Genomic DNA, 27,378 nt, shown 5'->3' on the forward strand with positions numbered 1-27,378 from the left:
CTTGCAATGTATTTCCACAGATTTTACAGGGAGACCACAAGTTTCACAGGGAGAGAAAAGACCAGTCCAAACCCTTGTTAAAATGCAGAGTAAGCATCCAGGTAACTCTCTTACATGGAAAGTGATATGATCAGAGCAAAGGAAATGGAATGACATAAAGTAGTACTATCAGAGTAAAGGAAATGGAATGACATAAAGTAGTACTATCAGAGTAAAGGAAATGGAATGACATAAAGCAGTACTATCAGAGCAAAGGAAATGGAATGACATAAAGCAGTACTATCAGAGTAAAGGAAATGGAGTGACATAAAGCAGTACTATCAGAGTAAAGGAAATGGAATGACATAAAGCAGTACTATCAGAGTAAAGAAAATGGAATGACATAAAGCAGTACTATCAGAGTAAAGGAAATGGAATGACATAAAGCAGTACTATCAGAGTAAAGAAAATGGAATGACATAAAGCAGTACTATCAGAGTAAAGGAAATGGAATGACATAAAGCAGTACTATCAGAGCAAAGGAAATGGAATGACATAAAGCAGTACTATCAGAGTAAAGGAAATGGAATGACATAAAGCAGTACTATCAGAGTAAAGGAAATGGAATGACATAAAGCAGTACTATCAGAGCAAAGGAAATGGAATGACATAAAGCAGTACTATCAGAGTAAAGGAAATGGAATGACATAAAGCAGTACTATCAGAGTAAAGGAAATGGAATGATAGTAAGATTGCTGGTCAGTTTGGAACTTACCCATATTTGTTTTGTTTATGGGCTCCCTCTTTACTGCAGATTGCATCTCATAATCACAGAATGACCAGTCTCAGGAGAGTGATGTGTATTTTAAAGAACTGTCAAATACTGTAAAATACAGCTGCTATTGAAATTTTAAGGTAGATTTTAACAATCCGCACCACTGCATTGATTTATCTATGTTGCTATGGCAACAGACGCACATTCTCCTCCATCCTCATGTCAGACAGGAAACCTTAATGTTGTGTTCAAATCATTGAAATTCTTAGGGCATCACTGTGACTGAACAGAGAAAATAAAGACATGGCCATTGCTTTTATCATGGCATACTCATATAGGCAGATGGCTCTCAACCATCTTAGAAGCAATTCTATACCTAAAACTTCCTTGTCATGCAAAGCACATTAACTGGGAGCAAAAAGAGTTCAGCATCCACAGATATAAATAAGAATCTCCAGTATAACCTACAGACATTCATCCTGTCTTATGTCCTAATGCATATAAATTGGCAAGAGGCAAACTCAATCAGTCCTCCAATTTAACTTTAAACATCAAATCTAGGACAGACTCCAAAAACAAGTTGACCTTTAAACATGTCTGACTCACATGAGTTTCATACAATTACAACAATGATCATTCGATTTCCAGCAGACATGCCTTCCCTATATATCTCACCCTGCACAGAATGCCATTACTGCATTTAATAAGCAGGTAACTCCAAGCTGCATCCCATCATCCACCGTAAACGCTTTCTGCCTGTTTTGTCCACCTGTCATCCTCCAGTGTCACAGACCCACAGAGGTGACAAAGATATGACATGACACTACAAAAGACTGGAATAATTATCTCATGAAAAGTCTTATGTTCCCTAACTTATATCCATTCATGACCATTTGATTTGTGGATGAATACTGAAACCTTATGTGAAAGGAGCAAGGTTTAACATGTGAAAATGCAATAGAGGGTCTCTTATTCTGCTAGATGGTGACCTTGCATTCTTTTATCATTCTGTTCAGAATCAAACATGCATTTGTTAAATGTTCAGCTCTCAGAGCTTTCTTTGATTTAATCCAAGTAATTTGGAGAAGGTCCGGTAACAAACATAAGCTTCCAAATGCTTGACAAGGGATAGCCAGGAAGGACAGAAGCTTTTTGTACGGCTTTGTAAAAAAAGCAAACTGATGCTCCCATTATCAAGTTTCAGGCCATTTGGATTAAATAACCAAAAGTAACTGTAAACTGTATTGTGAAAGAAAGTAGTGGGAGTAAAAAGTAGTGTGAATTACAAAAGATAAAAAATAACACTTAAGGTCAATTTTATCGTTTAAACAGCATAACCTGAAGAAGCATCTGTGTTTATAGTGTGATTTCATACAGTATTCTTATATATTTTATACTAATTTCTCCTTTTACAAAACTGACAACTTACAAGATTTACTGATTCACTGTGAGTTTCTAAGTAAGACTTTGCCTCACTTGAAAATCTGGATCTCCTGGACTATTCCTGGTGCCCATCATTCATTGAATGTTATGTGTTTGTTATTAGCATGTGTTCAGATTGATTGGCTACGGCTGTTGTGTGCAGCTGAACTGTGAGAAGACTTGTCCATAGATTTAGAAAATGTCATGGGTAATCAGTCATCCTAAACCACTCATTCTCTACAGTTAAAGCTGTCACGGCAAATCATATTGCAATCAGCTCATTGAAATACATGACAGGTCACCCTTATATGAAGTGATTGGTCAGTTATGATCAGTCAGGTATGTTTCAATACAGACGCTTGGATGAACGCACACAGACAGCATAAGCTCTCACACAAGTTGTTGTGGGCATAAATCAATGGCTGTTAAAGGAACACATGCACACACAAACACACACACACGATAGGTTTTCCTCATCGCAACATACATGAGCTTTGCCAGATTAAGTTAGGACATAAATAAACAAATGGTCTAACAGCACAGCTGCTAGAGTAACTTATTCAAAAAGACTGAAACATCCAAAAGAAGATGCCGTTAATAGCAACAGTAATTTGACTGATTAGAAAATCACATGGTTTGGACAATAGACCATTGTGGCTGGGCCATGACGTTCTAACTGACACAGTGATATGTCAGCCTGGCTTGGTTTTCTCAGAGATTATATGGAGATTTGGAAAAGCCAGTGTGTGTGTCTCTCTGTGTGTGTGTGTGTGTGTGTGTGTGTGTGTGTGTGTGTGTGTGTGTGTGTACACCATGAGTGAGACAGATGGTACGAGCCACTTCACTTCCTCAGATGGCTATACCCTACTACCCCATACAGTGCCACAGTGCCGCCTAGCACAACCACACCTGCTTAACAAGTTATCAGAAATCCCCTCTATTTTACATGGATAAAAGGGTGCGATGGGAAACTCAAGCATACTTAGTTGAGACCTGTATCTGTAGGCTGCCAAACCCTGTCCTGAAAAGAAATGTTTATAAATGTACATGGAGTCCTGAAAGTTGACCTTGCCTGACAGAACCTGCACTGAGGACAGTACAATAATGTAAAGAGGGCCAATCTGTATCCTGCAAGAGCGGAAAAAAATCCCTCAGCTACACAGATCAGAACAATAAAAAGCAAAGTATTGCAAAAGTGAGTCAAGCACAGTGTATTGGAGATCTTGCATTTGACATGGACTTTTGGTTTAGTAATTACAATTCCTGAGAGTATTCTTAAATGTGAAAGCATCCTCTGATGGCTGATGGTTTTAGTCTGAGAACTACAAGTCTAAAGGGGAATGGAGATGGTAATACTGCTAGATCAAAGGAAGCATGCAACCCTCAAATTAAAAGCTCTGATCAACACTGTTAGGATGGCTTATAACAGAATACATAACATTCAACAACATACAAAAGCCAACAGGTTCCTTAAGACAAGAAAAGTAAGAGAGTGACCAGTGTGTACCATTTTCAGTGATTAAAACATTTGCCATGGTATTATAGTAAAAGAGAAGCATGATTCGCTTGTGATTATTGATCTCCACGGAAAAACAGCTCTTACATGTTACATAGCAGCGATTAACAGAAACCTCAACTTCACACATCCCTGCATTCCCCTGCTACAAAATAGCCAGGCATATTAAAAACAAGGATATGAACAATCTCTTTCCCACAGCACCGGGTTTTCCACAACTCACGCTTCTTACCTATTTGACAGACGAACCACAACTGAACGAAAAAAGGAAATATTTTCATGAACACCATTTTCGTGACAAAGATCGGCTCCAAACTGCAACGTCCAGTAAACATCCACAGATAAAATAAAAAATGAAGGCTTTGGCAATAAGGGATGCTACCCTTGCTTCATGCCTACGGTCTTGCTCTCACGCTGTGTTCTGCTGCTGTGCCACAGTAATTCCATGCACTCGGCAATAAGCGTGCTTACGGGAGAGAGCAGATCGCATGTGCTCACCGCCCACAATGTACTTGAATGCGTGTGATTTCACTTTTAAGCGTCTCGGCAGCTTCATGCAGGTGCGCGATTTGATACACCAATATTCGACCCACCTTCTATTGATCTGCACGAAAATACTACCAGTAGTACAGAGAATAAGCATTACTATCATATGAGAAAATAAGGGTCCGTGTAAAATATAGAGGATAGCATGGATCAACATGTGGTGGACTGTTAAATCTCCAAATAAAATAGCTCTGGTCCGTATTCTATGTGCCCTTTGCATTCTAATAGAACGTAGGCTTCATGTTTTGGAGGATAATCAGGTTTTAATTAATCTTGCGGATGCATTACAATGTATAGCTTACAGTAATGGCTTCATACAAAAAATATTTTCTGAATTTCTTCAGTAAGTTTGCTCACACCCAAATTCTAGTGCACTCACAAATATGAACTGACTTGACACACTGCAACCTTACATAAACAGCAGTGTTAATGTCCATCACACTGTGAAAAGTTTGTTGAAAAATTAAAAAAAAGCCAAGTGGAAGAGGTTTTCGAACTTTTTATAAACTGTTGGTTCCAACTTGTAACCTGAGAACATAACATACAGTTCTGGTGTACCCTGTGTTTATCAGTTTGCATAAATTTACATAATTTAACTGAGATTATCTTTAATGTATGCAGGATCCCCACTTCACTTGCTCCACCACAGTTTTCTTCAAAGGTTTTTTGATACAACTGTTTCACTGAGACAGAGGCCACTCTATATGCATGTCTATGTTTACATGCCTGATGCTTCACCAAAATCACCAAAACATCTTAACTAGTTCCATAACACCACTTCAAATGCTGCATTTTACTGTATTTTAAGTGTTTCTTGTTTCCTTTATCTGTAATCTAACTAGAGAAAAATCTATCAGGAGACATTTGATTTCTGAGCCACTGAGTTTATGGCAGTAAGTGGATACTGTGCTGGGTTCAGTTGGGTAAACAATAAACATCCTTCCCTTGCCATTCAGTGCTCTGAGGAAAAACTCTGAGCCAACAATGACATACCCACAGAGAAAGATCCAGGTCACTTCTGAGGCAGAGTCTTACAAAGCCTGTGTCATTTGTAAGGAACAATTGAATGCATTTAGTTGGCAACAATACAAAGACATGCAAACAAAAGCTGGAGTGGACAGTTTCTTAAGAGGAAGGGCACTAGGGTAAGTGGCACTGCCTAGACTGCAAATCAAATGAGAAAATGTTGGGTATACAAATTAGAATTTATAACATTCAAATATGGGACTGGATAGTACTGAGTGATCATCAGTGAGCCATCATAGGAATTACACCACCACTAAGATCATATGATAATATCAGTTACCATGGGGATATTGACAACGAAAGGTCTGTAAACAGAGCAGAACTGATCTAGCCATGTCCTAAAAAATTCCCACCACGCCCATGGGTAAAATTACCTCAGATAAAGACATGTCAGAAATACACAATCCTTTAGCTTAACAAATTATAACCTTAAGTACTAAACATCTGCAAGACAATTGTTTGTGTATGCCATCAAAACTTTTAATGTTTTCACTTAAATTAGCCTAATAATAGGATTGCGCATAATTTTTTAGAGTACAAACAAAATTTGTCATAAAAGCTCTGTCCCACTAAAATGAATTTGAAGAGCAAGTAACTTTAGAGACTGCACTAGTCTCACGCTCTCTTTGGCCGGGCAGTTGGCCCGAATGGATTCCATGACTTTTGGGTTTGTGGACTCGTCAACAATATTGACAACCTGCTGTGTTGCCTTAGGTTCAATATCTATGTCATCCTACTGCGCCTCACAAATCAATGTCTGTCACTGTGAATCACAGCATGGACTGTGTTAACCGGCTTATTCACCGCCTCAAGGGTGATCACCAAGAATACATTAACACAACTTTATATTCATTATAGTACAATCTAGTGCAATCGAGCTACATAACGTCAAACAAGGATTATAAAACTAAAATAGTGTACTGTCATGTTAGTGAAACTTCACTGACGGCATGGTATCCCACAAGTTTGAATCTCTGGTTTTAAAAGGTATAGCTCTCTATCAAATTTAAATTAGGAAAGTGTGATCAACAGAATCAAGGCTAGGCAAAGTTGCATGAAAAATGAGAACAAAGTAGGGTTTGATTTAACAAAGTAGGGTTTGATTTAACTGTCTTGGTAGTCCCAGTAGTATAAAACAGGTGGGAAAAAGAAAAACTACACTACCTGGGCAGTGGATTTAGAAAAGACACGGTGAGCAGAAGGCCAGCTAAGATCTGTCAAGTTTTGTCAGAAGAGGGATGTTTGTTACATAAGACCGGCATTTGCTTGACCACTATGTAAAAGAATTCTTGTTTTCTATAGAGTTCTGTGTTCTTTTTGGGACTTGAGTGAAGATAAAGAGATTGACTGCTGTAGTGTGGTCTTCTTTGAATGTCCTTTAATGAACTCAACCCGTCCTTTCCATTTCAGATGAGAACATTAAAGTAACTTACTGTCACATGACTTCAGGCCTCCCTGAATGTGAACAGAAGAGCAGAGTGAATGGGGACAAAAAGAGACCTTTCACTTTGGATTTCTATGAAAACTTAAAGGGGAAATTTACCCATTCTGTCAGATAATTTCATTATATTCCTTGTCCGTATTTCAGTTTTCCAGTGGATTTTTAGTCTTTGCTCATCTAAATATTTTTTAATAGTCAGATGAATAAAAAAAACTCTTTTTCTGAGTGGTGTATACTGTGTTGAGACTGTTCTCATTCAGTCTCAAAAGAGGCAGTATGAAGCAGCAATTATTCTTATTAGTCTTTGAACAGAATACAGTGCAATTGTTGCATGCTCATCCATGCACTGACAGTGAACATAAAAATGTAAACAAATGTAACAAAAACAAAATGCTAACAAAACACATCGATAAAAATTGGTCTGATGAAATTATGTATCAAAAGGTTGCACTGACAGTTTAATTGTAACTAGGCAACTATCAAATAGGGCGTACATCAACAAAATTGGACTTTCCCTTTAAATTCTGTCTGTCTCTTCTCAGAGGGCCTCAAGAAATCAAAACCTACGTTAGACTCACAGTCAATTAATCCATGTCTTTGTCAGACTGGCCCTCTCTTGCACCCTTCTATCACACACTTTTATCTCACATCACACACATGCAAACATACACACGCACATGCACACGCACACGCACAAATGCACGCGCGCACACACACACACACACACACACACACACACACAAAAGCTGAAATGTAGAGTCATAACAACCATGCCTGTGGTTCTTCATAAAAGGAAACAAGAAAACATGGAGGCAATGTGTTTGATGACCTGTCATCAAGACCCTCTGGCTTTTCCCCAGTAGGGGATAAAACTGCCTCAAGCAAGCAACTATATTTAATAACCTTCACACAGTAGTGAATAATTAATAAATCAGCCCTCAAGATCAAAATTCCTTTTAAAATCAAATCATTATTTAAATTTTGTACATTAAGTGGCATCTTAGATGCTTGTAATGAGACATCTTAAAGGGCTTAAGCCCTTTCCAATGAACTGAACAGTCCTCAGAAAACACATAAATCTCATTTTTGTGGCACCCACAGTAAATCATTCTTTGGAATTCATAAACATTTTACAGTAAATTAACACAATGTGTGCTAATTGGACAGTTTTATGACACATGAGTATCTCCAATCAAAGGAGGTCTAATGAGAGAGAATTGGTTAGTCTCTGCTGGTGTTCCATAGTTCCCTAGCAACAGGCAAATTGGAAAGAAAAGGCCATGCAAAGCCATGGAGCGCCATACACAGCTCTGCCCTCAACCGCATCGTGCCTCAGAACCTAACTGTACAGCCAAGGCTTAGTTTTATCCAAGCATTTAGCAAGAGGCAGGTTCACTGTTACTATACCGTGGTGAATCATAAAATCATAATATATTTAGGTTCATTTTGCCTGTTATGACCAAGCACAGTAAGTGTGCCGACTCTTTTCATTTGTTTATGGAGCAGCATACTTTCTTCTCCAAAATTCTGTGGCATTATGAAAACTGTGATCCAACATAATAAAGGAATCTGCTCCCTCTCATGATAATTCTAACAGCAGGCTCTTTCAAGCCATTAAAATTCCAGAGGCATCTAGCTCCTCATTCAAGGTATGAAAAACTAGCTGCAGACAAAGCTTTTTCAAATTTTTCATCAGACATGTTCAGCACACACATTTCAAAATCAGTGACATTTTTTCCACAATCAGCCTCTGACTATAGTAGCCAACTGATGGGGACAAAATGATTTCAAACCATATTATTATCTGAGAGAGCAAGCATCATTTGCCAGCAATAAACCACCCACCATCCTATTATATTAACCATTATATTCTGTGACAGCAAATATCCATTAGATTTACAAATCTTTTCAGACAGTTGTAGATTCCCTGTGCAAACATTCCAGCTTTATAAATACAGTGCTTGAAGTTTCAGTGGATGATTAACAAGGATTCCCTGCCTATGAGTGGCCTCATACCTTTGTATTCTATCTTTTAAAACCACTAGGTGTAGTACACCATGCATTATGTGACCCCAAAAGTAGATGTAGCCCTCAGACTAAAGCAACAGTCACCAGCCATGAGAGAATGAGGAACTGAACCATTGGGCACCATTAATTTCCCTCTCACATCCTGGGACTGTGCATAGAAAACACTATTGTGGCACAACACAACAGACTCTTTCGTAGCTCTTTTAGAGAGGCAAAGCATAGTCAGAATCTAAAAGGGGAGCACAGGTTTGTATAAGTCCGTGGAAGGATTCACAGAAACTCAGTGTCCATGTAAGGCAATTTGACACCTCAAATCAAAAAGAATCACAATCAAATCCCCTTTTTCTACACACCTTTGTCAGAAACATCTGAATCAGTCACATTCCACAATTAGATAGCATCTTCTGGGAGGATAACCTGATAAGGACTACCTCTCATTTTTGATGGGATTAGAAATTGGGTGCAAGATATAGTGAATGTTTTGTTTTTGCTTTTTGATGTTTTGTTGTTGTTGGCGATTTTTTGTTTTGTTTTGTGGTTTTGTTTTTTTTTTTGGTTAATTATTTTTCAGTTAATGTTTTTTGTTTGTTTGTTCGTTTGTTTGTTTGTTTGAATCCCAGTTGGACTTCACACTTATTATTTTTTGCGAATTTATACGGACATTCTCACACAAAAGTAAAATACACTACCATACTATGTCAAAACTACATAATGTCTACCAATCCTTATTTCACGTGCCACAAAGGCCATTACCGGAGACAAGACACTGGGAAGCTCGTATGAGACTTCAACGAAGACTAAGCCGAACCCACCACCTAGTGGTCATAAAGTAAACGTACAATTTCATAACATTTCTTGCGTCAGAGACAAGCGACGGATGTTGTTTCCTTCCTGCAATTTCCAGGCGTCCTTGGATGCTTTCTCTTGCAAGTTATCGTAGTTATGTGCGTGATACGTGAAAGGTAAATAGGTAACCGAATTAACTCGCATTTCAAGCTACCGGAGGTCAACTGCATTAAGTATTCTCACGTTGTTCCTAAATCACACAGAATATTCTCATCATATCAGGTGATGCATTCTTCTTTGGTAAGTTGTCAAGACTTACTGAAGTTCCTTTGCCGGTTGTTCCAAGCACCAAACTAATGAGCACACATTAACACGTTGTCAGTACTATCTAGCTATGTTAAGTCATAACTGTGAAAGTCATGTAGCTTGTTACTTAATGAGCGTGCTCATTTTGAAATGATAAATTGAAGCCTCTTGTTTTGTTCAGAAACATCATTAAATCAGCTTTTAGCACAGGGATGTGTCCAACCAAGGATTTCTAACTGATTAAGGTTAGTAAATTGTTGAGAATAAACAAACTAACTGGTATTATGCTGTTTCTTCAAGTAACCACATCCAGAGCTACAGGAATGAGTGCTCCAAATTCAAGCGAGAGGCGAGCTTGTTGGGGAGCCAGAGATAAATTGTGGAAATGCCTTGACGACAACCAAGATAACGCAGCATTATGTGAACAATATCAGAAGGAGTTCGAGGCGAACTGCCCAGGCCAGTGGGTAGGACCGAATTTAAATTAATCGTTCTCTTTAAAATCAGTGATGAATACACTGAAAACGATAAGTGACCGGGCGGAGTTTTTGGAATACCCTCGAGTTTAAATTATTTTAATTTTAAAGTTCAAGTAGCTGTCAAATAGATGTGTCATGACGTAGAGTAAGGCCTTCTAACCGTCCCGTATAGACGTGTCCCTCGTTTTATTCGTGATTGGTACATGTCATATAATTGTAAGCTTGTATACAGTACGCGAATTGTGAGTGCAGTTCAGATTATCTGTTAATACAAGCAACATACCATGATGACTTGCATTCCAATTTTGAAAAACCTGAGATATCATTTCTGGTGACTGATTCTAGTGAATGCTTCTTCTCGCTGGCAGGTGAAATATTTCATAAAAAGAAGAGACTTCCTTAAATACAAGGAGAAGATTCAGAAAGAGGGATTTGAACCTGCTGATGGGCCACCAAAGCTATAGCCATAACGCAGAGGCTGTGCAATAAGGAGCTGTCAGTACCACTGGACCTGTGGTCACTTTGGTGGAGTGTCCACTGTGCACCCACAGAGACTGAGTCAATGTACGAGTGCTTTAATTCCATTTTGCACCACATCTATTTACTGAGCTGTCTTGACATGGTTTTAAACTGTGTGGTAGAGTTGAGAACAAATGTGTTCTTGTTTATAAACCCACATGTGGACAAAAAGGAGACATTGGCACTGTCAACATCAAGATTACAATACAGTGCTCTTTTAAAGAGGTTTTGAGTGATATAAAAATTAAAGCCTTAAAAAAGCACAGTGTCCATTTTATTATGACTCATCAGGGTGTCATGGAAAAAGGAGGTGTGTTGTTAAAGGATTATTATCATGTTACATTTGATTTGGATGTGATTTTTCAACAGCATGAGTAGATATGAAATAAAATAAAATCCTGCCAAATTATATGTACACACATCTGTGACAATTCACGTTAAAATATCATGTGACTTCTATTGATAATATACGGAGTAGAAAAGAAAACAGAATTACAATAGATTCGTGCCCGAGAATATATGCATTGTACTGTTTTAAGAATCAGTACTATAATGTGCACGGTTCGTTTCAATCTTAACAATGGCAAGAATGTACTTGATTGTAATTCTGATTTCAGCCAAACAGCCAATCTTATCATATACATTATATGCCCCATGAAGTCTAGCTTCTCTGTTAGACACCTTGAATGTATATCATACATAGACATTTTGTCACATAAATTTCGTGAACAGCTGCTTAAAATATAGTTTGGATGATAAACATTCATCTGGTACAAAACATTATACATAGTGCTGTACGAAACTAAGAATGTCACTGCATGTCAAATAATTGTTTCGTAAAAGTTAGCTATGCTTTGTTTAGGAAAAAAGACAATACTGTAATGATCTGTAAGAGAACCATAGCTGACATGACATTTATACATTCACACATTGTAAGGTTAATTTACAGTAGTTCTTGAGTGAGTAACACAGATGAAGACATTCATCTGGCAGAAAAAGACATATATTCCAGTCACAGGACAACAGAGGTGAAACTATTAAGAGAATGATGTTACAGTCATTCAGAAGCTCCCTTCACAATCTCTGACCATCTGTGTCACCTCTGAGCTCATTTTCTCCGCTCTGAATTTCATTCAAGACGAGAAGAAGAAATCTATCTTTCCCAACCAGCCATTTCAGACATGCCCCCATCAACAGGTATCCACTGTCCTCTGTTCCACTCTAGTCTACAAACTCACACCTCGCTCTTTTTAACGTGGCCCTTCCTTTCCTCTGTCATCCCCCTGGGGCTACAAGCTGCCGGTGACATTCCTCATCACTGCCCAGGCTGGAAACTCTGTCAGGTGGAAAAGAGGTTCTCCCCAAGTCATGATCGCCAACATCACCACCAGAACCCCGATCAGGTTTACCCCGAAACCTGCCTTCACCTGTGCACCAAAGAATCAACACATCAATCAGTATTTCAACACAGAGAACAGTAGAACTGGATAAAGAGCAGATAGAACCTAATTACTGCTGTCTCATACCATATCCCTGATCTGCACATGTCCATAACTGAACACAATGGCATTGGGCGGATTTCCGACAGGCAGCATAACCCCAAAGGACACGCACATGGTGGTGGGGATAAGCGTGTGCAGAGGGTTGATCTGCAGAGTCTCTGACTGTAAGGAAGAGAGAGAGAGAGGTGTAGCAAGCTCCTTCCACTCACACACAGATCCCATAGCAATACAACTTCCCAGCTAAGTTCTTATACAGCAATACAACAATACTCGAGTCCTGACTTCCACTGTGACCTACCAGGGCAGAGAGGATGGGCAGAAAGACAGTGAGGGTGGCTGGGTTGCTGGCAAACTCTGTGACTGCAGAGACCAGCAGGCAGGCCAGCAGGGTGACTGCCCATGGCGGGAGACCACTCATTGGCTCCAGCTGCCGGCCAATCCACATGGACAGCCCTGACACCTACACCAAGAACCAAAGAGATGGGGTTAGCAGCCAGTGTACAGAGAGTCAGGGGTCAGAACTTTAGTTCCCATCTTCAGTCTTGATGAATAGGTATATGCAAATTTCACTAGTATGATCTCTTTGCAATGTTTGCATTACAATCAATCTTCAGTCTTTGCCTCACTTAGTCCTTTGCATCAGAAAAAGTTACATTTTCTTTTACTCTGGTAAAAAACATTGTATTCTGCAGGTTTCCTGAAACAGAATTGCATAAGACACAACAGTGCACAGAGTAAAGCAGGCATGGAGTGCAGTGCTGCTGATTTATGAGACAAAAGTATATTTATACATGTACCTTACAGCCTGCAGCCAGGGCATATCCACCTCCTACCAGAATGACAATCTCCCATGGCATGAGCCTCTGGAAGTCCTTCCATGTGATCATTGGTGCCAGAGGATCCTCATCACTGTCCTCAGAGTCTTAAGCCAATCAAACAGGAAAGACACAAACGTGAAACATTTATGCCTGCGGGAGGTGCTATAAGAGCAGTTATTATCTGTTTTCCCAACATTGTGAGCGAGAACACTCGATTATGATACACGAAACGTGCAGCAGTTCACGATTCAGCTGTGTGAGAGGTGTTATCGGTGTGATGAAGTTTTTGCGGGAGATGCTGCATGAACATGCATAGGGCAGCAGGAAGCCTGACCTTCGGCCTGGCTGGGGAATGCAGATGGCCAGGGTTTGCGTGCAGGGATGAGGAACAGGAGGAAGCCTAGCAGCACGGAGACTGTGGCGTCTGTTCGATAGCCTTTCCTGCAAAAAAAAGACACAAGGTCAGTTCACTGCAAAAACAAGACGTAGCATAATCTGCATTGTTAACGAATAGCAGAGTTCAAAATAAATATGTGAAATAGCTGGAGATGCTTGGGCATAACCAGTAGGTGGTATGTAGGGGGATGAGGGGGGGATTCCATCCCCCTTGTTAGCAAAATGACCAAAATGCATCCGCCTTGTTAGCCTGCCATCCCTCTATATACTCTATAGAGTAGTGTCAGTGACCATTGGGCCAGCTCCCCTGTTGTCCATTGGGCCATCCCCCCTGCTAAAAATAACAAATCTCCTACAGGGTATAATCACTGTCCCAGAGTAACAATAGGGAAAATGCTCCTCTATATTGCCTTTAAAAAGTAATAAGGTTATGTACAGTTAGTCTTCTACGACTTTGACAAACCACAAAAGGGCTTTGCAGACCTCACGTGAAAGTCTTGGACTGGAACTACAATAATGAAAAAAGTTCACATACTTCTCAAACAATGATGTCCAGCCTGGGACGAAGCCCGGTTCCCTTGTGAACCACAGCAAGGTCATTAGAACGAAGAAGATACCAGTAACCACTTCAGGATAGCTGCGTGCCCAGAAAAGAGTGGAAGTATTAATGCGCAGTCAAATCATTTCATATGGTTTAGAAAAGTGAAAGAGGTGGTTACTGTCATTGTTACAGAGACTTCAAAGAACATCTTCAGCTGTCATGTTATAAAAGGAGAATGCACAGCTGCTACTTCCTCATTAATTTTACTCATCTAGTCTACTTTATCCCTTACCTGATAGGCCCAAGTTTCTGGTACTCTTCATGGATGCGTTTTTCTGACAAAATCTCTCTCCTGGTCTTGCGTTTCTTGCTTAGGGAACATGTCTCTCTGAAACTGGACACAAGACACAAGACCAAGTTTAAGACTGTGGGCTAGTGTTGATGTGAATTAGGTAAAGGCCCATTGACAGATGTAAATTAGTAATCTTTGATGTAGCTCAAGAACTGCACATTAACATTCTCTAATAAATGTCAGTTTATCCATTGTTTAGTCATCAATTGTTTAAAAAATCTCATCCCCATGGGTGTTTTAATTTTAAAATCAATATAACTAAGTATGAAACTTTCTCCTGTACTTACTTGCATCCCAGGAACAGGAAGTGGAGCCAGAGCCAGGTTAAAACCAACATAATGAGGGCGATTGGTAAACTGAAGATAAACCAAGTGCCAAAGTTGATAACCTTCGCTTCAGGGTAACGACTATGGAGCACAGCATGAAGAAAAGAAAGAAGAAAAGAAATATTTTAGGAACACTGGAAATTTCATGAATTTACAACCAAGCAATGGAACCTGTTTTGAACCATCCTATAAAAGTTATCTGTTGTCATTATAAGTCCCTAAATGAGAGCTTGACACCTTTAAAATGTACTGTGCTCTGAGGGTTTAAGGATTTATCAGGTTTATCCACTGTCTTGATATCACAAAGTACGGCAGAACAGAGAAGTACACCAATGAGGATCAGTCACTGCCTTGTCTATGTAACTAACCTGAAATCATAAAGAAAATGGAGGTATGGAAGAACAATTCATGACCTGCATAGTATCACAGGTATTACAGTTTACGTCAGTGAAATTTTGACATCCAGACTCTCACTGTGCATTTTCCCCAAAAACTGAACTGCCCTCTCTCTAGGGTCACTGGTCGCCTGACTGAGTATGTTCCTCTGTGGAGAAGAGGGACAAGGTCCTGTTTATACAAAACGTGAAAAAAATCCTTGGAGTGTAGTACAAACTTTTCAGCTGTCCAGTTTAAACATCTTTACCCTCTGCACAAGAAACTGGAAATATGTTGATATTACTCAGCAACAATAAATAATTGTGTCAAACTTTGTGAGATAGATATGCATAAACTAGATAGAATGTTATTTCAGGTTCACTTCTGTTTTTCTCACAGTTTGTCTGCTGTTTGGCCAGAGCATGAGGGGTCTGGTTAAGATGAGTGTTTGTTTATGTCTTCAGAGAACGTGATTTATCAAGTTTGCCCATTGAGAACATGACAGAGAGACTAAGTTTAAGAAGCACAAACCTGTTTTAGCCACACCACAACAGAAAATCTTATCTTTTGACATCTATAAGAAACCATTATCCTAGGAACCCACACAGCAAATTCACTGCTGTTAATTTAACTATGTGTTTATATGGTTCCATTGGAGCTATATGAACACTCTCAGAGTAAAATTAACACAGGTGAATTTCCTCTAAATAATAATTCCCACCGAATCCACTGATCCAATACATTTTTCTTACTGACTTCAACTGACCTCAGATCAGTGTCAGATCTGTAGTGTACATCTACACAGCCTGCTCAGGGTTTTGACCACTTGAGAAGAACAGTAACCTTTGCTCTGCAATCTTTCTGAATGAAAAAGAGCCATTTTCTTTGGCTTAACAAGTTTCAGAGAGTAAATAAGCTTTAGCAGATTTTAACAAAGGCATATTAAACAAATTCCAGGGGAAACGATGCAAGCCTGATCGCTAAATTGTTCCAACATGTACAATGGACACACCAACGGAAATGGAAGAAAAGGCTTGGAAAGCTAACAAGTAGCAGCATCAAAGCTAAAACTGTGCATATTTTTGGTGTACTCAGTATTGCTGTCCAATCAATCCAAATATACAAGTCATTTAAATAGACATTCTGGTGGTTTTCCTTATGCCCTACAGTTTGCAACACTACTACTCCTATGAATGAGCCACCATTTCTTCTTTCTTTGTCAGCTTGGTGTAATTGAGAATCTATCTCAAATTCTCCAGTGAAAGACTATACATGAATTACCAACTGATTACCAGATGAGATCTGTGAGGCATGAAATGTTATACACAGAGATGAAATTTGAGAGCTGTGACACTGATAGTGAAGAAAGAGGCATGAGGGTGTGCTCTGTACCGTACTTGTTGAATTGTTCAGCGAAGATGAGATTAGTGGAGGTCCCTGTGATGGTGATTAGGCCTCCTATGGTGGCAGCATAAGTAATGCTGAGGGACAGGCATTTGCAGATCATATGATCCCTCTTGGTGGGGTACATTGAGTCCCTACGAATTTTGGGTTTCTTTGGCACAGGAATGCTAATAGCAGTCTGCAGAAACAGAGCACAAAATTATATCTTCAAGATAAGTATAGGTCTATACGGTGTGTGTGTGTGTGTGTGTGTGTGTGTGTGTGTGTGTGTGTGTGTCAGTGTCTATGTGTGCTTGCGAGTTGATGGGGGGCAGGTGCTGTTGTTCTTACCTCTGGTAAATAACCATTATTTTGCTTTGGAAAGTCTAGCTCCAGTCCAGGTTTTTGTGCTACACCATTTGCTTCCTACAAGATGTAAAGCAATAAGAATATCTACAAGTATCAGTCAGTTAATATTATCAACATGTCTTGAAGCATCATTGTAAAGATGGAACCATGCTTCTTACCTCAGACACTGTGCATAGCTCCTGTTTCCCACTGCTACAAAACAAAGAAACAGAATGATTGCTTACAAGACTAGTTTTAATAAACCATTTTTTTTTTAACATACCCAGACATACATACCCGTCTTTGCGATACAGCAGCTCAAGCTGATTCTTGTCCACGTTCTCCTCTTTATCTGTAAAGAATTTGACTTTCAGTTGAGTAAATCAAATGATGATCCTCAAAATCATACCAAGGTTTCATAATATTTGATGTGTTTTTTCATTACTGCTTTACTTAAAGTAAGCACTTTGCTCTGACTTCAACATCTGTCCTCTGTCTGGCAGTTATTGCATGTCATTCTCTTGATGCCTACAAACACGTGTGACTGTAATGTGTTGGCCAGAGATGAGAGAGGTCTTACCAGTCTCCTCATCCTGCGTTTCAACAGTCTCAGACTCTTCATGAGTGTCGGCGATGCCAGTGTAGATAAGCTGCTGAAGGACAGCCTCAGCAATGGGCATGACCATGGCAGTGGTGGAGGTGTTACTCAGCCACATGGACAGAAAGACTGTACAGCACATAAACCCCAAGACCAGCCTATAATAAACAAACAAATCAACAAAGAGACTCAACACACCCGTGTGTGCGTGTGTGTGTGTGTGGGTGTGTGTGTGTGTGTGTGTGTGTGTACCTACATGCCAGGTTTGGCTCCAGCAATCATGACCATGCGCAGGGCAATGCGTTTATGAAGGTTCCACTTCTCAATGGAGGCAGCCAGACATATGACCCCCATTAGCAGCAAAGTGGTGTCCTTACAGTATTCTGAAGCCACCTGTTCACACACACACACACACACACACACAGACACACACACAGACACACACACACACACACAAACACACACACACACATACTGAATATTACTTCCAATCAATGCAGTGTAAGTTATGATTATGACTTATCCTTTCTTAACTTTGGATTCCTCTTACTGGTATAATTGATTATTATGGTGACCCCATTCAACACTTCTCAGGTAACTCAGTCAAGCTCTATACTGCCCTGTCTCAGTGTCATTCATTTGATCTTTGGACAGTCAAAGGAAACAGTCAGATCACAAATTAAGGCTTTGCTCATTTCTACTCAAATATCCTGGAAAGGGGGCATGTGATCCAAAAGTCTATACACACGCAAAACAGTGAACACCTAAGTGTTTGTGCCCAGTTATAAGGACTTTCCCCCTCCACTATTTAACACTCGTATTACTCTAAGAATTAACAATAATCAAATAAGTGAGGAGAGACGGTGAAAACACAACCCCAGGCACAGTACTCAGCAGACAGGAGCACTGGGGATTGCGTAAAAAGGGTATGTTTTCTAAACACGATTACAAGGGCTTAAGATAAAAGGTTGCTTTGTCAAGTTTGTCAATGGGATTGGGTCACATGAGATTGAATTTTGTTTTACATAACATCCCAGAGATTTCATCTGGATGCTATAACAGCTTGGTACAAAGAATTGATGGGCAGTGTAGAGGGCAGTAAAGCTCTCGGGTGCACTGTTGGACACACTGCTCACTGACAGTTAAATGGGGGAACTGAGGCTTTATCCAAAATTCTGCTTCTAAGGACTGAAAACAAATCCCTGCTCAGTGTCCAATAGACATTTAAGAAACTGCTTTCCTTTGATAGAATTTGCATTTACTTGTCAGAGAAAGGGAGACCTGATCTGTGCTTTCAGATGATCAATAATCATAATGATTATTGAGAGAGGAGAGTGTTGAAAGAGTTCAAATGGGCAAACCGGAGGTGATTAAATCTAGGTCGTACCCTTTGAACAGAAAGGACTTCAAGCTGTCCTTATTTACACCTAGTATCTCTGCTTGCAGGAAGGTCTACCACGAAATGTTAGTCATATTATACAGAGGATACACGTGGTAAACTCTGAGCTTCCAGATTTGATGACAAACTGTTCTTGTGTTATTTCTATCATATTTTCAAACCAGGTGTGAACGAGATTAACAAGTAACTAGATACGGCAAATTAGGATTTGTGGAGAGAATGTCTGTTACACTCCAATGTGCATTCCATTATCCCATATCTACATAGTAAGCAATATCTAAAAATACACACAGATACATGCATAAGTGTATAAATGCAATGTAATGTAAATGTTAATTAAAGACACTAATGAAAGGAGGGCTTGTGATAGCTGTCAATGCCCCACAGTAAGACAGAAATGAACACATTAGCATAAACAATGTCATACTACATTATAAGACAGATTTTCCAGTTTATGTTCATCGACTGTCTCAGTAGTCACAGTTAATCTTTTTTGTTTAATTAATAATTAAAGGAAAAAAGGAGCATACCTGCCTATCAATATTGGCAAAATGACGATGAAAGTTTTTGAAAAATTGAATGTAGTCATTGACTTGGCATGGCCTGAATTTGCTATTACACAATCTATGTGCACACATTTAAGGTCAATCACTCCAAACAAAACTTTATCACATACAGAGAATTAATCCTTTTAATTCAGAGATTAACAACGTATCTAAGCCCCCCCCCCCCCAAAAAAAAACTCAATGACCCTTTAACATAAGCATAAAAAAGAAATCTACTGAATCATATAACATCATAACACCACAGTACTGTGTCGTACCTTTCACAGACATAGATAAACATTTTGGAAAACACGTGGTGGGAGAAGTTTGCTCACCTCACTTGATTTGAGGACCCCAAAGAGTGGATACAGGAAAGCTGGCACCAGAGCAGCAGCACCAAGCGGCACAGCCTCTGATACCCAGTACACTGCAGTCACAATCAGCACGTAGGCACAGGAGGACTCCTGCAGGGGGCGATAAAGTCAAAACACTGGCCAGTTAGACAAAAAAAAAAAAAAAAAAATTTAAAGGTTCATTCTGAAGGTAAATGTTATGGAAACAAAATATTGTGAAAGTGAGCATCTCATTTTGAGTAAGCACATCTCACAGGGACACCAGGAGAGCGTTGTTGATTGTAGACCTATTTGGAATGGGTTTTTTTTTCATCTGTTGTTTGTTTTATTTATGTTCGTTGAACAGGTAGCAGGTGACAATAGTTTATCTGTGAAACTGATCTCCCCCAAAAAATCATTCGTTATTGTTGTTTTATTCATAATGCAGACAGTTTTTTGTGTTCCTTTTGACCAAAGCTTTGCATCTTCATGATGGACCCTTGATAAGACCTTTGTTATCACAAGAAGATACATAACAAAGAGTGGAGCTGCCACCACATAGATTTTATAATTAAAACCAATTAATACTTTTTTAATGAAAAAATTATTTAGGTTTAAAATGTACAGTTAGTGAGGCTGGTGTAGTGAAAGAGAAATTAGAAAGCTAGTGCTCTGCTTTAATAGACTGAAATAACTTTTCTCCTCTTTAGCCACTAATAGGTTCTGAAGGAATTCCAAACACACCATGAGTCAGTCGTGGCTTAAATCCAATCCAAATATTTCAGCCAGTCTCCAACTCTAAATTAATTATAAAAACTTGGTTTTATAATTCACGGTGTTTTTGTTCTTCTTGGGAAGCAGTATTGTGTCAGTTCCTCTCACTGCGTCACATTAAAAAGGATCTGCTGATGGAGACAGTCCAACTATAATGAGGAATCTGCTGAAGTTTGTTGCCCTGATCAATCATTCTCAGTTCAAAAGATCAGGAGGTTAATATGATCACGGTGGGGACTCCTCTGATGGTCTCAAATGTTACTTGACACTACAAAGTGTGAGAGTATCCATGCATACACGCACACACACACACACACACACCACCTCAGCACTCATAGCTATAGCTCTGACAAAATGTCATTTCACCTCAGCCCTTAGTTACAGTTACTAATCCTCTCTTTCACAGGAAAAAAAAAATCTAAATCCAGGGAAGTCCAGAGCACAGATTTGGGACTCTTCAATGCCCTCAGTGTCTTGTGTGTTTCCCACAATTAACCAGATAAATCCAGTAAAATAAAATCTCAAACCACACCATAGTGCCTGTGTTGCAGGATTTGATCTCATACCATTCGATTTGATTCAGCTGCATGCATACATGAGGCAAAGCGGACAAGTGCCAGTCAGGTGATTCATATTTCTGTATTAATCAGGTTTCATAACTAGCTGTAACAAGCCAAACAATGTTAATACCTTCTCACAACATCCGCAGTCTTACAACAAAACAAGAACACATTCTGCCATTGGCCTTGCTGAATGTGAAAGACACTGTCACGTGGACTGGTAGATACAGAAATGCAACAGACAGTCATATCTGGGTTATTTTAGAGAAAACATCTCATTAGTTCTTCTTTGATTGTGCACCTGAGCTCTGTGCTTGCAGCAATGAAAGCTTTTGTAATTTTTAATCAAACGCAGAGATACCATTGTCAAGGGAGTCAATCCTGTTTAACACAACTATGGCAGGAGTTGACATGCCAAATGTGTCCAAAAATGTATATTCTGCTTCACATTTAGAAATCCTAAGTCCCCTTTCTCCTCGCTCTTTCTCTCTTTCATTAACATAACACTAGCCCACAACATGCTCTTAGAGAACCTGACACCATGTAAATCACTGACTGGGCAAGATTTCCATACCCCAGGCCGACCCCAATCCTAACCCCTCTCTCTCTCTCTCTCCCTCTCTCTCTCTCTATCTATCTCTCTCTTTCTCTGCTCACTACTGGCTGTGAACTGCAGCCAGATTCAAAAACAAAGGCATGCTGGCAGATTAAACCTATTCAGCACATGTTGTTTTTCCTCCCCTCTAATCTGTTTGTTGCTCTTTGTTGCTCAAAGGAAGCCGTTCATTTAGGTTGTATTGATTTCCATTCATTGTGGTTGATCTGAACTCATATACATACTGACGTTCAGACTCAGAGAACAGTGGGAGTCCAGAGTGGATTAGAGGAAGTTACTCATCAGTATCTTACTGTGAGATTCCATTCTCATCACAGAGACATGTGAGATGATGAAGGGGCAAAAAAGCTATGCATTTATCTTCATCTTACCTGACATTCCCTGTAAGCAGAGAGAATCTATAATGTCTTGTTTCTCATTCCTTAGTTTCTCTTTTGGAATGCTTGATTGAAACATGTTAGCTCTCAGATAAGTACAGGAAACCTGTGAGTAATGTGAATTGATCCCTATGTCTTTAGCGACATTTCTTTTGTGGTTAATAATCAAAAAGGAAAGGGCTTGTTAACATGCTCTAGTAGTGGTTAGAAAATTGCATTGATTGCTTTTTTACTTTTTACTTTTTTACTTTTTTTTTTTTTACATTGCTTTTAAAACTGTTTGAAACCAGGAAAACTATTCCTTGCTGCCCGTTGAATTATCTTACTTAACATTTAGTCGGTTCTTTCAAAATTTCATGCGCATTAGTTAATAATGGAAATTAATGCTCTGAAAAGTTATTTTGTGTTTAAAGCATATGGGGGTTTGAGAGGCCTAAAGCATTAGTGTAACACAAACTCATTAAAACTGAAAGGGTAACGTTTGATTTTAAATCAGCACGTCTCCTCTTTTGTGCACTCAACAAGAGTCCCCACTCTCTTTCCAAACAAACAACACCTGTAAGGCTTGAATTAAAAAAAAAAAAAAACACTTCAGATTGGGAACATGTGTGCACCCCATAACTAATGGAAAGATCGAGAGACACTGTAGGGGTTTTGGATCGTGATGCCTGCAGACGGGTGGTCAACCTTTGAACATGAGACCCAGCCAAATCGGCAAGAGGTTGTTGTGCCACGGCAGGTGACTTTTGAGAGGGACACAGTTCTGGCCTCCTGTTGATTTGTTACATAACCTTTTTAATCAGCAGTTGTTGTATTTCCTGGTTATGTCTAAGCTTATTTTCCCTGTTCTGTTCATTATTTACTTTCATGTAGAACCTCCTCGATGCATTACATTGCAATTTGGACAGCTGCGTGTAATAAGCACATGTATACCGTTTTCAGAATTTATAAATGTTCAAAAACAGTTAAAATATATTTATCTCCTGCATCAAACTCTAATGTAGACGAATAAAAAGTATTTTTGCTGTTTTAAAATATTAACAACATCACCATGTGACCCTAAATGCGTAAAGGCGCGTGGTGTATGCGCAGAGAGCGCACGACTGTACGTTAAGGACACCAGATATTTGTACGCTACTTACGCTGCTTGGGTGGATCAGGGGAAGCGGCAGCAGGGACAGCGGAATCATCACAACCAGAATCAGTTTACGCGCCGTCCACAACTTTTTTATGAGGTCCATCCTGGCAGTCTCCAGCCGCATCGGAGTTTCTTTTTCTATGAACTCTCCCCGTAGTCGTCTGGCTCCTTGACTACCTGATGAACAGCAAACCACCCCTCAACGTGCGCGCTGTCTGTTCTCTCCCTTTCTCAACAAATTTGATGGATTTTTCAACTTTTAACAAAGAAAGTAGTTCCCTTTATGCATGTCCTTCTAAAGCATAAAATTTGTCCTCTTAACAGAGAGTTTGTTTGGTTGCTTGAATTCAAAGTGCAGTTGCAGTTGTGTCTTTGGTTTTTCTACTGTAAACTGTTCTACTGTTGTGTCCACCGTCGCCTGACCCTTCCACTCCAGTTTAGAATAATTTGAAGATGCTTCTTATACCTATGTTACACGCTGTATTGACAGTGTAGATAACGATTCCTTTTGAGCCTGCCCTTGGATTTGTTTTTATCTGTGAGTCGACATTTTTCTCTAATTTGGACAACAATCTTCACACTTTCACTGTCAGAAAGCATAAACTGGGTAACTGCATAAGTATGCATGTACTAATGTCTAGTACTGTCTCTTTTCTGCTTTCGAGCTAAAACTTCTAAAAAGATTAAGTTCATATTTATTGATTTTTCAGTATGCTAATTTATTAAGATCCTATTACTCCGCCTTCCCAGTCGTTGCTTGACCAATCACAGTTCGGCAATTGTGGGTTATGAATGGCCGTCATGAGGAGGGAGGTAAGCGAGGCAGAACGATGTGAACTTTAATTGGAGAATTTTATGCAGCTGTCACGCTTTCGTAGAATAACAGTGGGGTGTATTGTACACTATGTTAGACAAGTTTGAAAAACAATACGCCAGCAAGCCCAGACCATGTAAAAGAAGAACACCTATATTACACTGTCGTTTGAATATTTCACTAAAGCCTTGATTGCCACATCAGATATTGAAGCCTTAAAATCTAGAGCAATAAATGCATCCTTGTAAACTGGTGTCAGAACTGTAGACCTTTGTAACCTACGTATACTGCACATTTTAGAGACAGATGTGTGTGTGTGTGTGTGTGTGTGTGTGTGTGTGTGTGTGTGTGTGTGTGTGTGTGTATGTATGTATGTAGGCCAACACGTTTTAATGTCAGAGAGATAAATTGAAAGAGAGAACTGTGAGACCCCATATGACAGGATCACACAGTTATTTCCTCCAGTTTATCCCTCTGATGTTAAAAGGCGCTCCAAAATCAACCAGCACCTTAATCACTTTTTACTCAAGTTAGGACAGCAATCACATGCCCAATTATATTTTTCTAAAGCAGAGAATCAAAAGATAGTGCGCCTTGGTAATATAAATAATACCAAGACCTTGTATTTCTGTCTGCACCGATCTTAATCCAGTGTTTGTTCAAAGGCCTGTCACGGCATTGTCGGCATTTCTTTCTGACGTCGGTAGAAATAGACGTGATGTAATTGTGCCATCTAGTGGCATAACTTTGGCAGTACCAATTGAATAGTATGTTGAGAGAATGTTAGAGGCGGCAAAGGCTTCATTTTCAGAACATTTTAAGAGCTGTACAGCAATATCACATGATAGTCTCCTGCACGCCGACGTAATACAGCAAAAAACAAACAGGCGTGTGTATTCCCTGCAGCCTTACTATGGTATAATCCTCTCTCAATCCTTGAAATTTACTCATGAAACAGCACCGTTAATCTTAGAAAGTACTTTTACATTGCGTGAGAAGAGAAAGAGAGAGAGAGAATTGTGGGAGAGGTGACAGTTTACATTTTAATGCAATCACTAAATGGAGAGTTGATGACTGACACTGAATACATCTCTGTATATTATCACTGAATCATTGTGTGGGAAAACTCATCATGCTTTGTAAGTGATCTTTTATCTTTAATCTTGATAACAAAAAAAAGTAACAGACAACATTACAGCCTTTGATAACATTTTACGTGTGTGTGTGTGTGTGTGCGCGCGCGCCGCATGCAGGCTTTTACATCATTGGCTTTTCCCCTGCATCATGTCAGCTATCTGTAGAGAGGAAATGCCTTCCAAAGCATTGCATAACCCAATCAATGTTGCCTAAGTTGCCGTTTAAACCTCTTTAAATCTTAAGAGCGGATGAACCCTGTCAGAGAGGATTAATGCTCCAAACATTGTTATTTAACTGTTGATATTTTAGATAACTTCATCTGCCCAATGCGAAGGACTTTATATAGCATTTTGCCATTTTGGCATCCATTCTTGTAGTCTAGTTTGTAAGACTGTTGAGTCTGTGTCTTAGGAGACTGAGAGTGGGGAGCTGTTCCTATAATCTGTGCTATTCATGACAAGGCACAACAAGTATTATAGACACTAAGAGGGTGCAGCAAAGACTTGTTTAATCTTATACATATTTGTTTAATTAACAGATTCAGCACCACAGAATTGGTGGGAAAGTAGTGTTTGAGACAGAGAGAGAGAGAGAGAGAGAGAGAGAGAGAGAAGGAAAGAGAGAGCAGGGTAAAGTATCATTTGTATTGGAGGTTGTAGATGCCGTGCTCTAGGGACACTTGCAGAGAGAACGGAGTCTGTCACCAGCATCTCTGTTTGTCACTGCCTCCGTGCGGTCCCACTGCCTAGACACACAGACACACACAGACACACATACACACACAGACACATACACAGAGGGGTGGGGGAGGCAGACAGAGAAAACACTGATTCAGTGAGGTTTTCAAGGCTAGAAATGCATTTTCAGATGCAGCATACAGGGCTTCCCACACTATACAAAAAATCTAAAGTTAAAAGCCCATTTAAGATTTGACTAGAAATTGTCCATATTAATGACCCAATCCTTTAACAGAAAAGTGTATTCTGCCCAGTAATGAATAAAAGCTATGGGAGAAATCACAACTGAAAAAATACATCTTGAATTTTGCAAAAAAACAAAAACAAACAAAAAAAACATACTTATAAATCACGTGTTTGAAGCAGAGCTCGATAAACCCCCCCTTCCTCCATGATAAAAACAGAAAAGGAGGCAGAGCTGAAATGAGGAACCTGAAATGATGAATGAAATCACACCTATACACCTACCAGCAAAATGCATTTATAAGTTATTTTAATTATTTATTAGTATTATTTATGTACAGAGTATGTAATTAATGATTATTAGTTATTATTCATGTATAGAGACAGAGACCATGACTTTGTCGTTGTTATGAGAAGAAATGGTGTGATCAGTGTTAAACAGAAGAGGTTGACACAGAAAACAATTTCTTATTTATTCTTGATAATATTTGATAATATTAAAAAAAAAAAAAAAAAACTCCAGTCCCCACACAAGTGACAAACTGACTGAACTTCTCTGAAAAGATTCTTCCATTTTGGGAATGGTGGGTTGAGTTGTGACAAACTGTCACAATACCAATATTCGAACTTTTAACATATTTAATATCATAGATATTTTAACATGTTTAATACCATACAGGGAACTGTAACAGAAAGACATATCCTTCTTATTGAAGAAACTCTTACACATGTTGTTGATTAAGTCTATTAAGACAACCCTCTCACTTGCTTTGGTGTATTTTAGTAGTATGACATTCAGAGCTGTAAATCAGTACTTCCTGACACTACTGAGTTTGTTATATCAAATGCAGAAAAGTTCATTCTCCTCTTCTTCTTTATGTGTGTATTGTATGCAAACTGTCAGTACAGCTGAGTGTGATTAGTGGCTGTATATCTCTGTGCATGCCCTTCACTGCAGAGACTTTTTGACCCTATCATATATGAGCTGGATTTAGTGCTAAAAGGCTTTTCATGCTGGCTGGGTAATGCCCTTTAGCACAGTTTGCCAATCTATGAAGAACTGTACTGATGAGCAATTTACAATATGTTAGTGTTTACCAACCAAACATATGTGGACATAACAGAATGAATTATCATAAGAGCACCATACGACATCAATCTCTATAATCTTTTTTAAATCAGTAATTAAGGGGAAAAAAGAATAATGGCCACGGTAGGCAGATTAATGTTATTATAAGAAGTGCACTTAAATTTAGATCTTCTCCCAGACATGACATACCATCGCTAGTCAAAGCATACAGCAG

At 39.2% G+C, this 27,378-nt stretch overlaps 2 protein-coding genes across 3 annotated transcripts; one reads left to right on the forward strand and one right to left on the reverse strand.

Moving 5' to 3' along the window:
- The first annotated feature begins 9,651 nt into the window (after nucleotides 1–9,651).
- Nucleotides 9,652–11,089, forward strand: coa6 (cytochrome c oxidase assembly factor 6). Of its 2 annotated transcripts, none has more exons than XM_030785080.1 (3): nucleotides 9,652–9,819; nucleotides 10,126–10,292; nucleotides 10,673–11,089. In XM_030785080.1, the coding sequence occupies exons 2-3, from the start codon at nucleotides 10,149–10,151 to the stop codon at nucleotides 10,766–10,768; spliced, it is 240 nt and encodes a 79-aa protein (XP_030640940.1). In that variant the 5' UTR covers nucleotides 9,652–9,819; nucleotides 10,126–10,148; the 3' UTR covers nucleotides 10,769–11,089. The 2 variants fall into 2 exon arrangements, with proteins under 2 accessions (XP_030640940.1, XP_030640948.1); XM_030785088.1 differs by having other exon boundaries at nucleotides 9,652–9,801.
- Nucleotides 11,090–12,112: 1,023 nt separating this feature from the next.
- On the reverse strand, nucleotides 12,113–23,327 carry slc13a4 (solute carrier family 13 member 4). The gene is made up of 16 exons (XM_030774968.1): nucleotides 23,208–23,327; nucleotides 19,742–19,870; nucleotides 17,719–17,855; nucleotides 17,445–17,620; nucleotides 17,162–17,216; nucleotides 17,044–17,077; nucleotides 16,868–16,942; nucleotides 16,531–16,715; nucleotides 14,720–14,839; nucleotides 14,373–14,474; nucleotides 14,075–14,176; nucleotides 13,478–13,584; nucleotides 13,123–13,247; nucleotides 12,624–12,785; nucleotides 12,350–12,487; nucleotides 12,113–12,250 (listed from the first exon to the last, which is right to left on the reverse strand). The coding sequence occupies exons 1-16, from the start codon at nucleotides 23,325–23,327 to the stop codon at nucleotides 12,113–12,115; spliced, it is 1,905 nt and encodes a 634-aa protein (XP_030630828.1).
- Between the last annotated feature and the right edge of the window lie 4,051 nt (nucleotides 23,328–27,378).

The sequence above is a fragment of the Chanos chanos genome, chromosome 1 (genome assembly GCF_902362185.1).
Source record: "Chanos chanos chromosome 1, fChaCha1.1, whole genome shotgun sequence".
In the NCBI taxonomy this organism is placed as follows: Eukaryota; Metazoa; Chordata; class Actinopteri; order Gonorynchiformes; family Chanidae; genus Chanos; species Chanos chanos.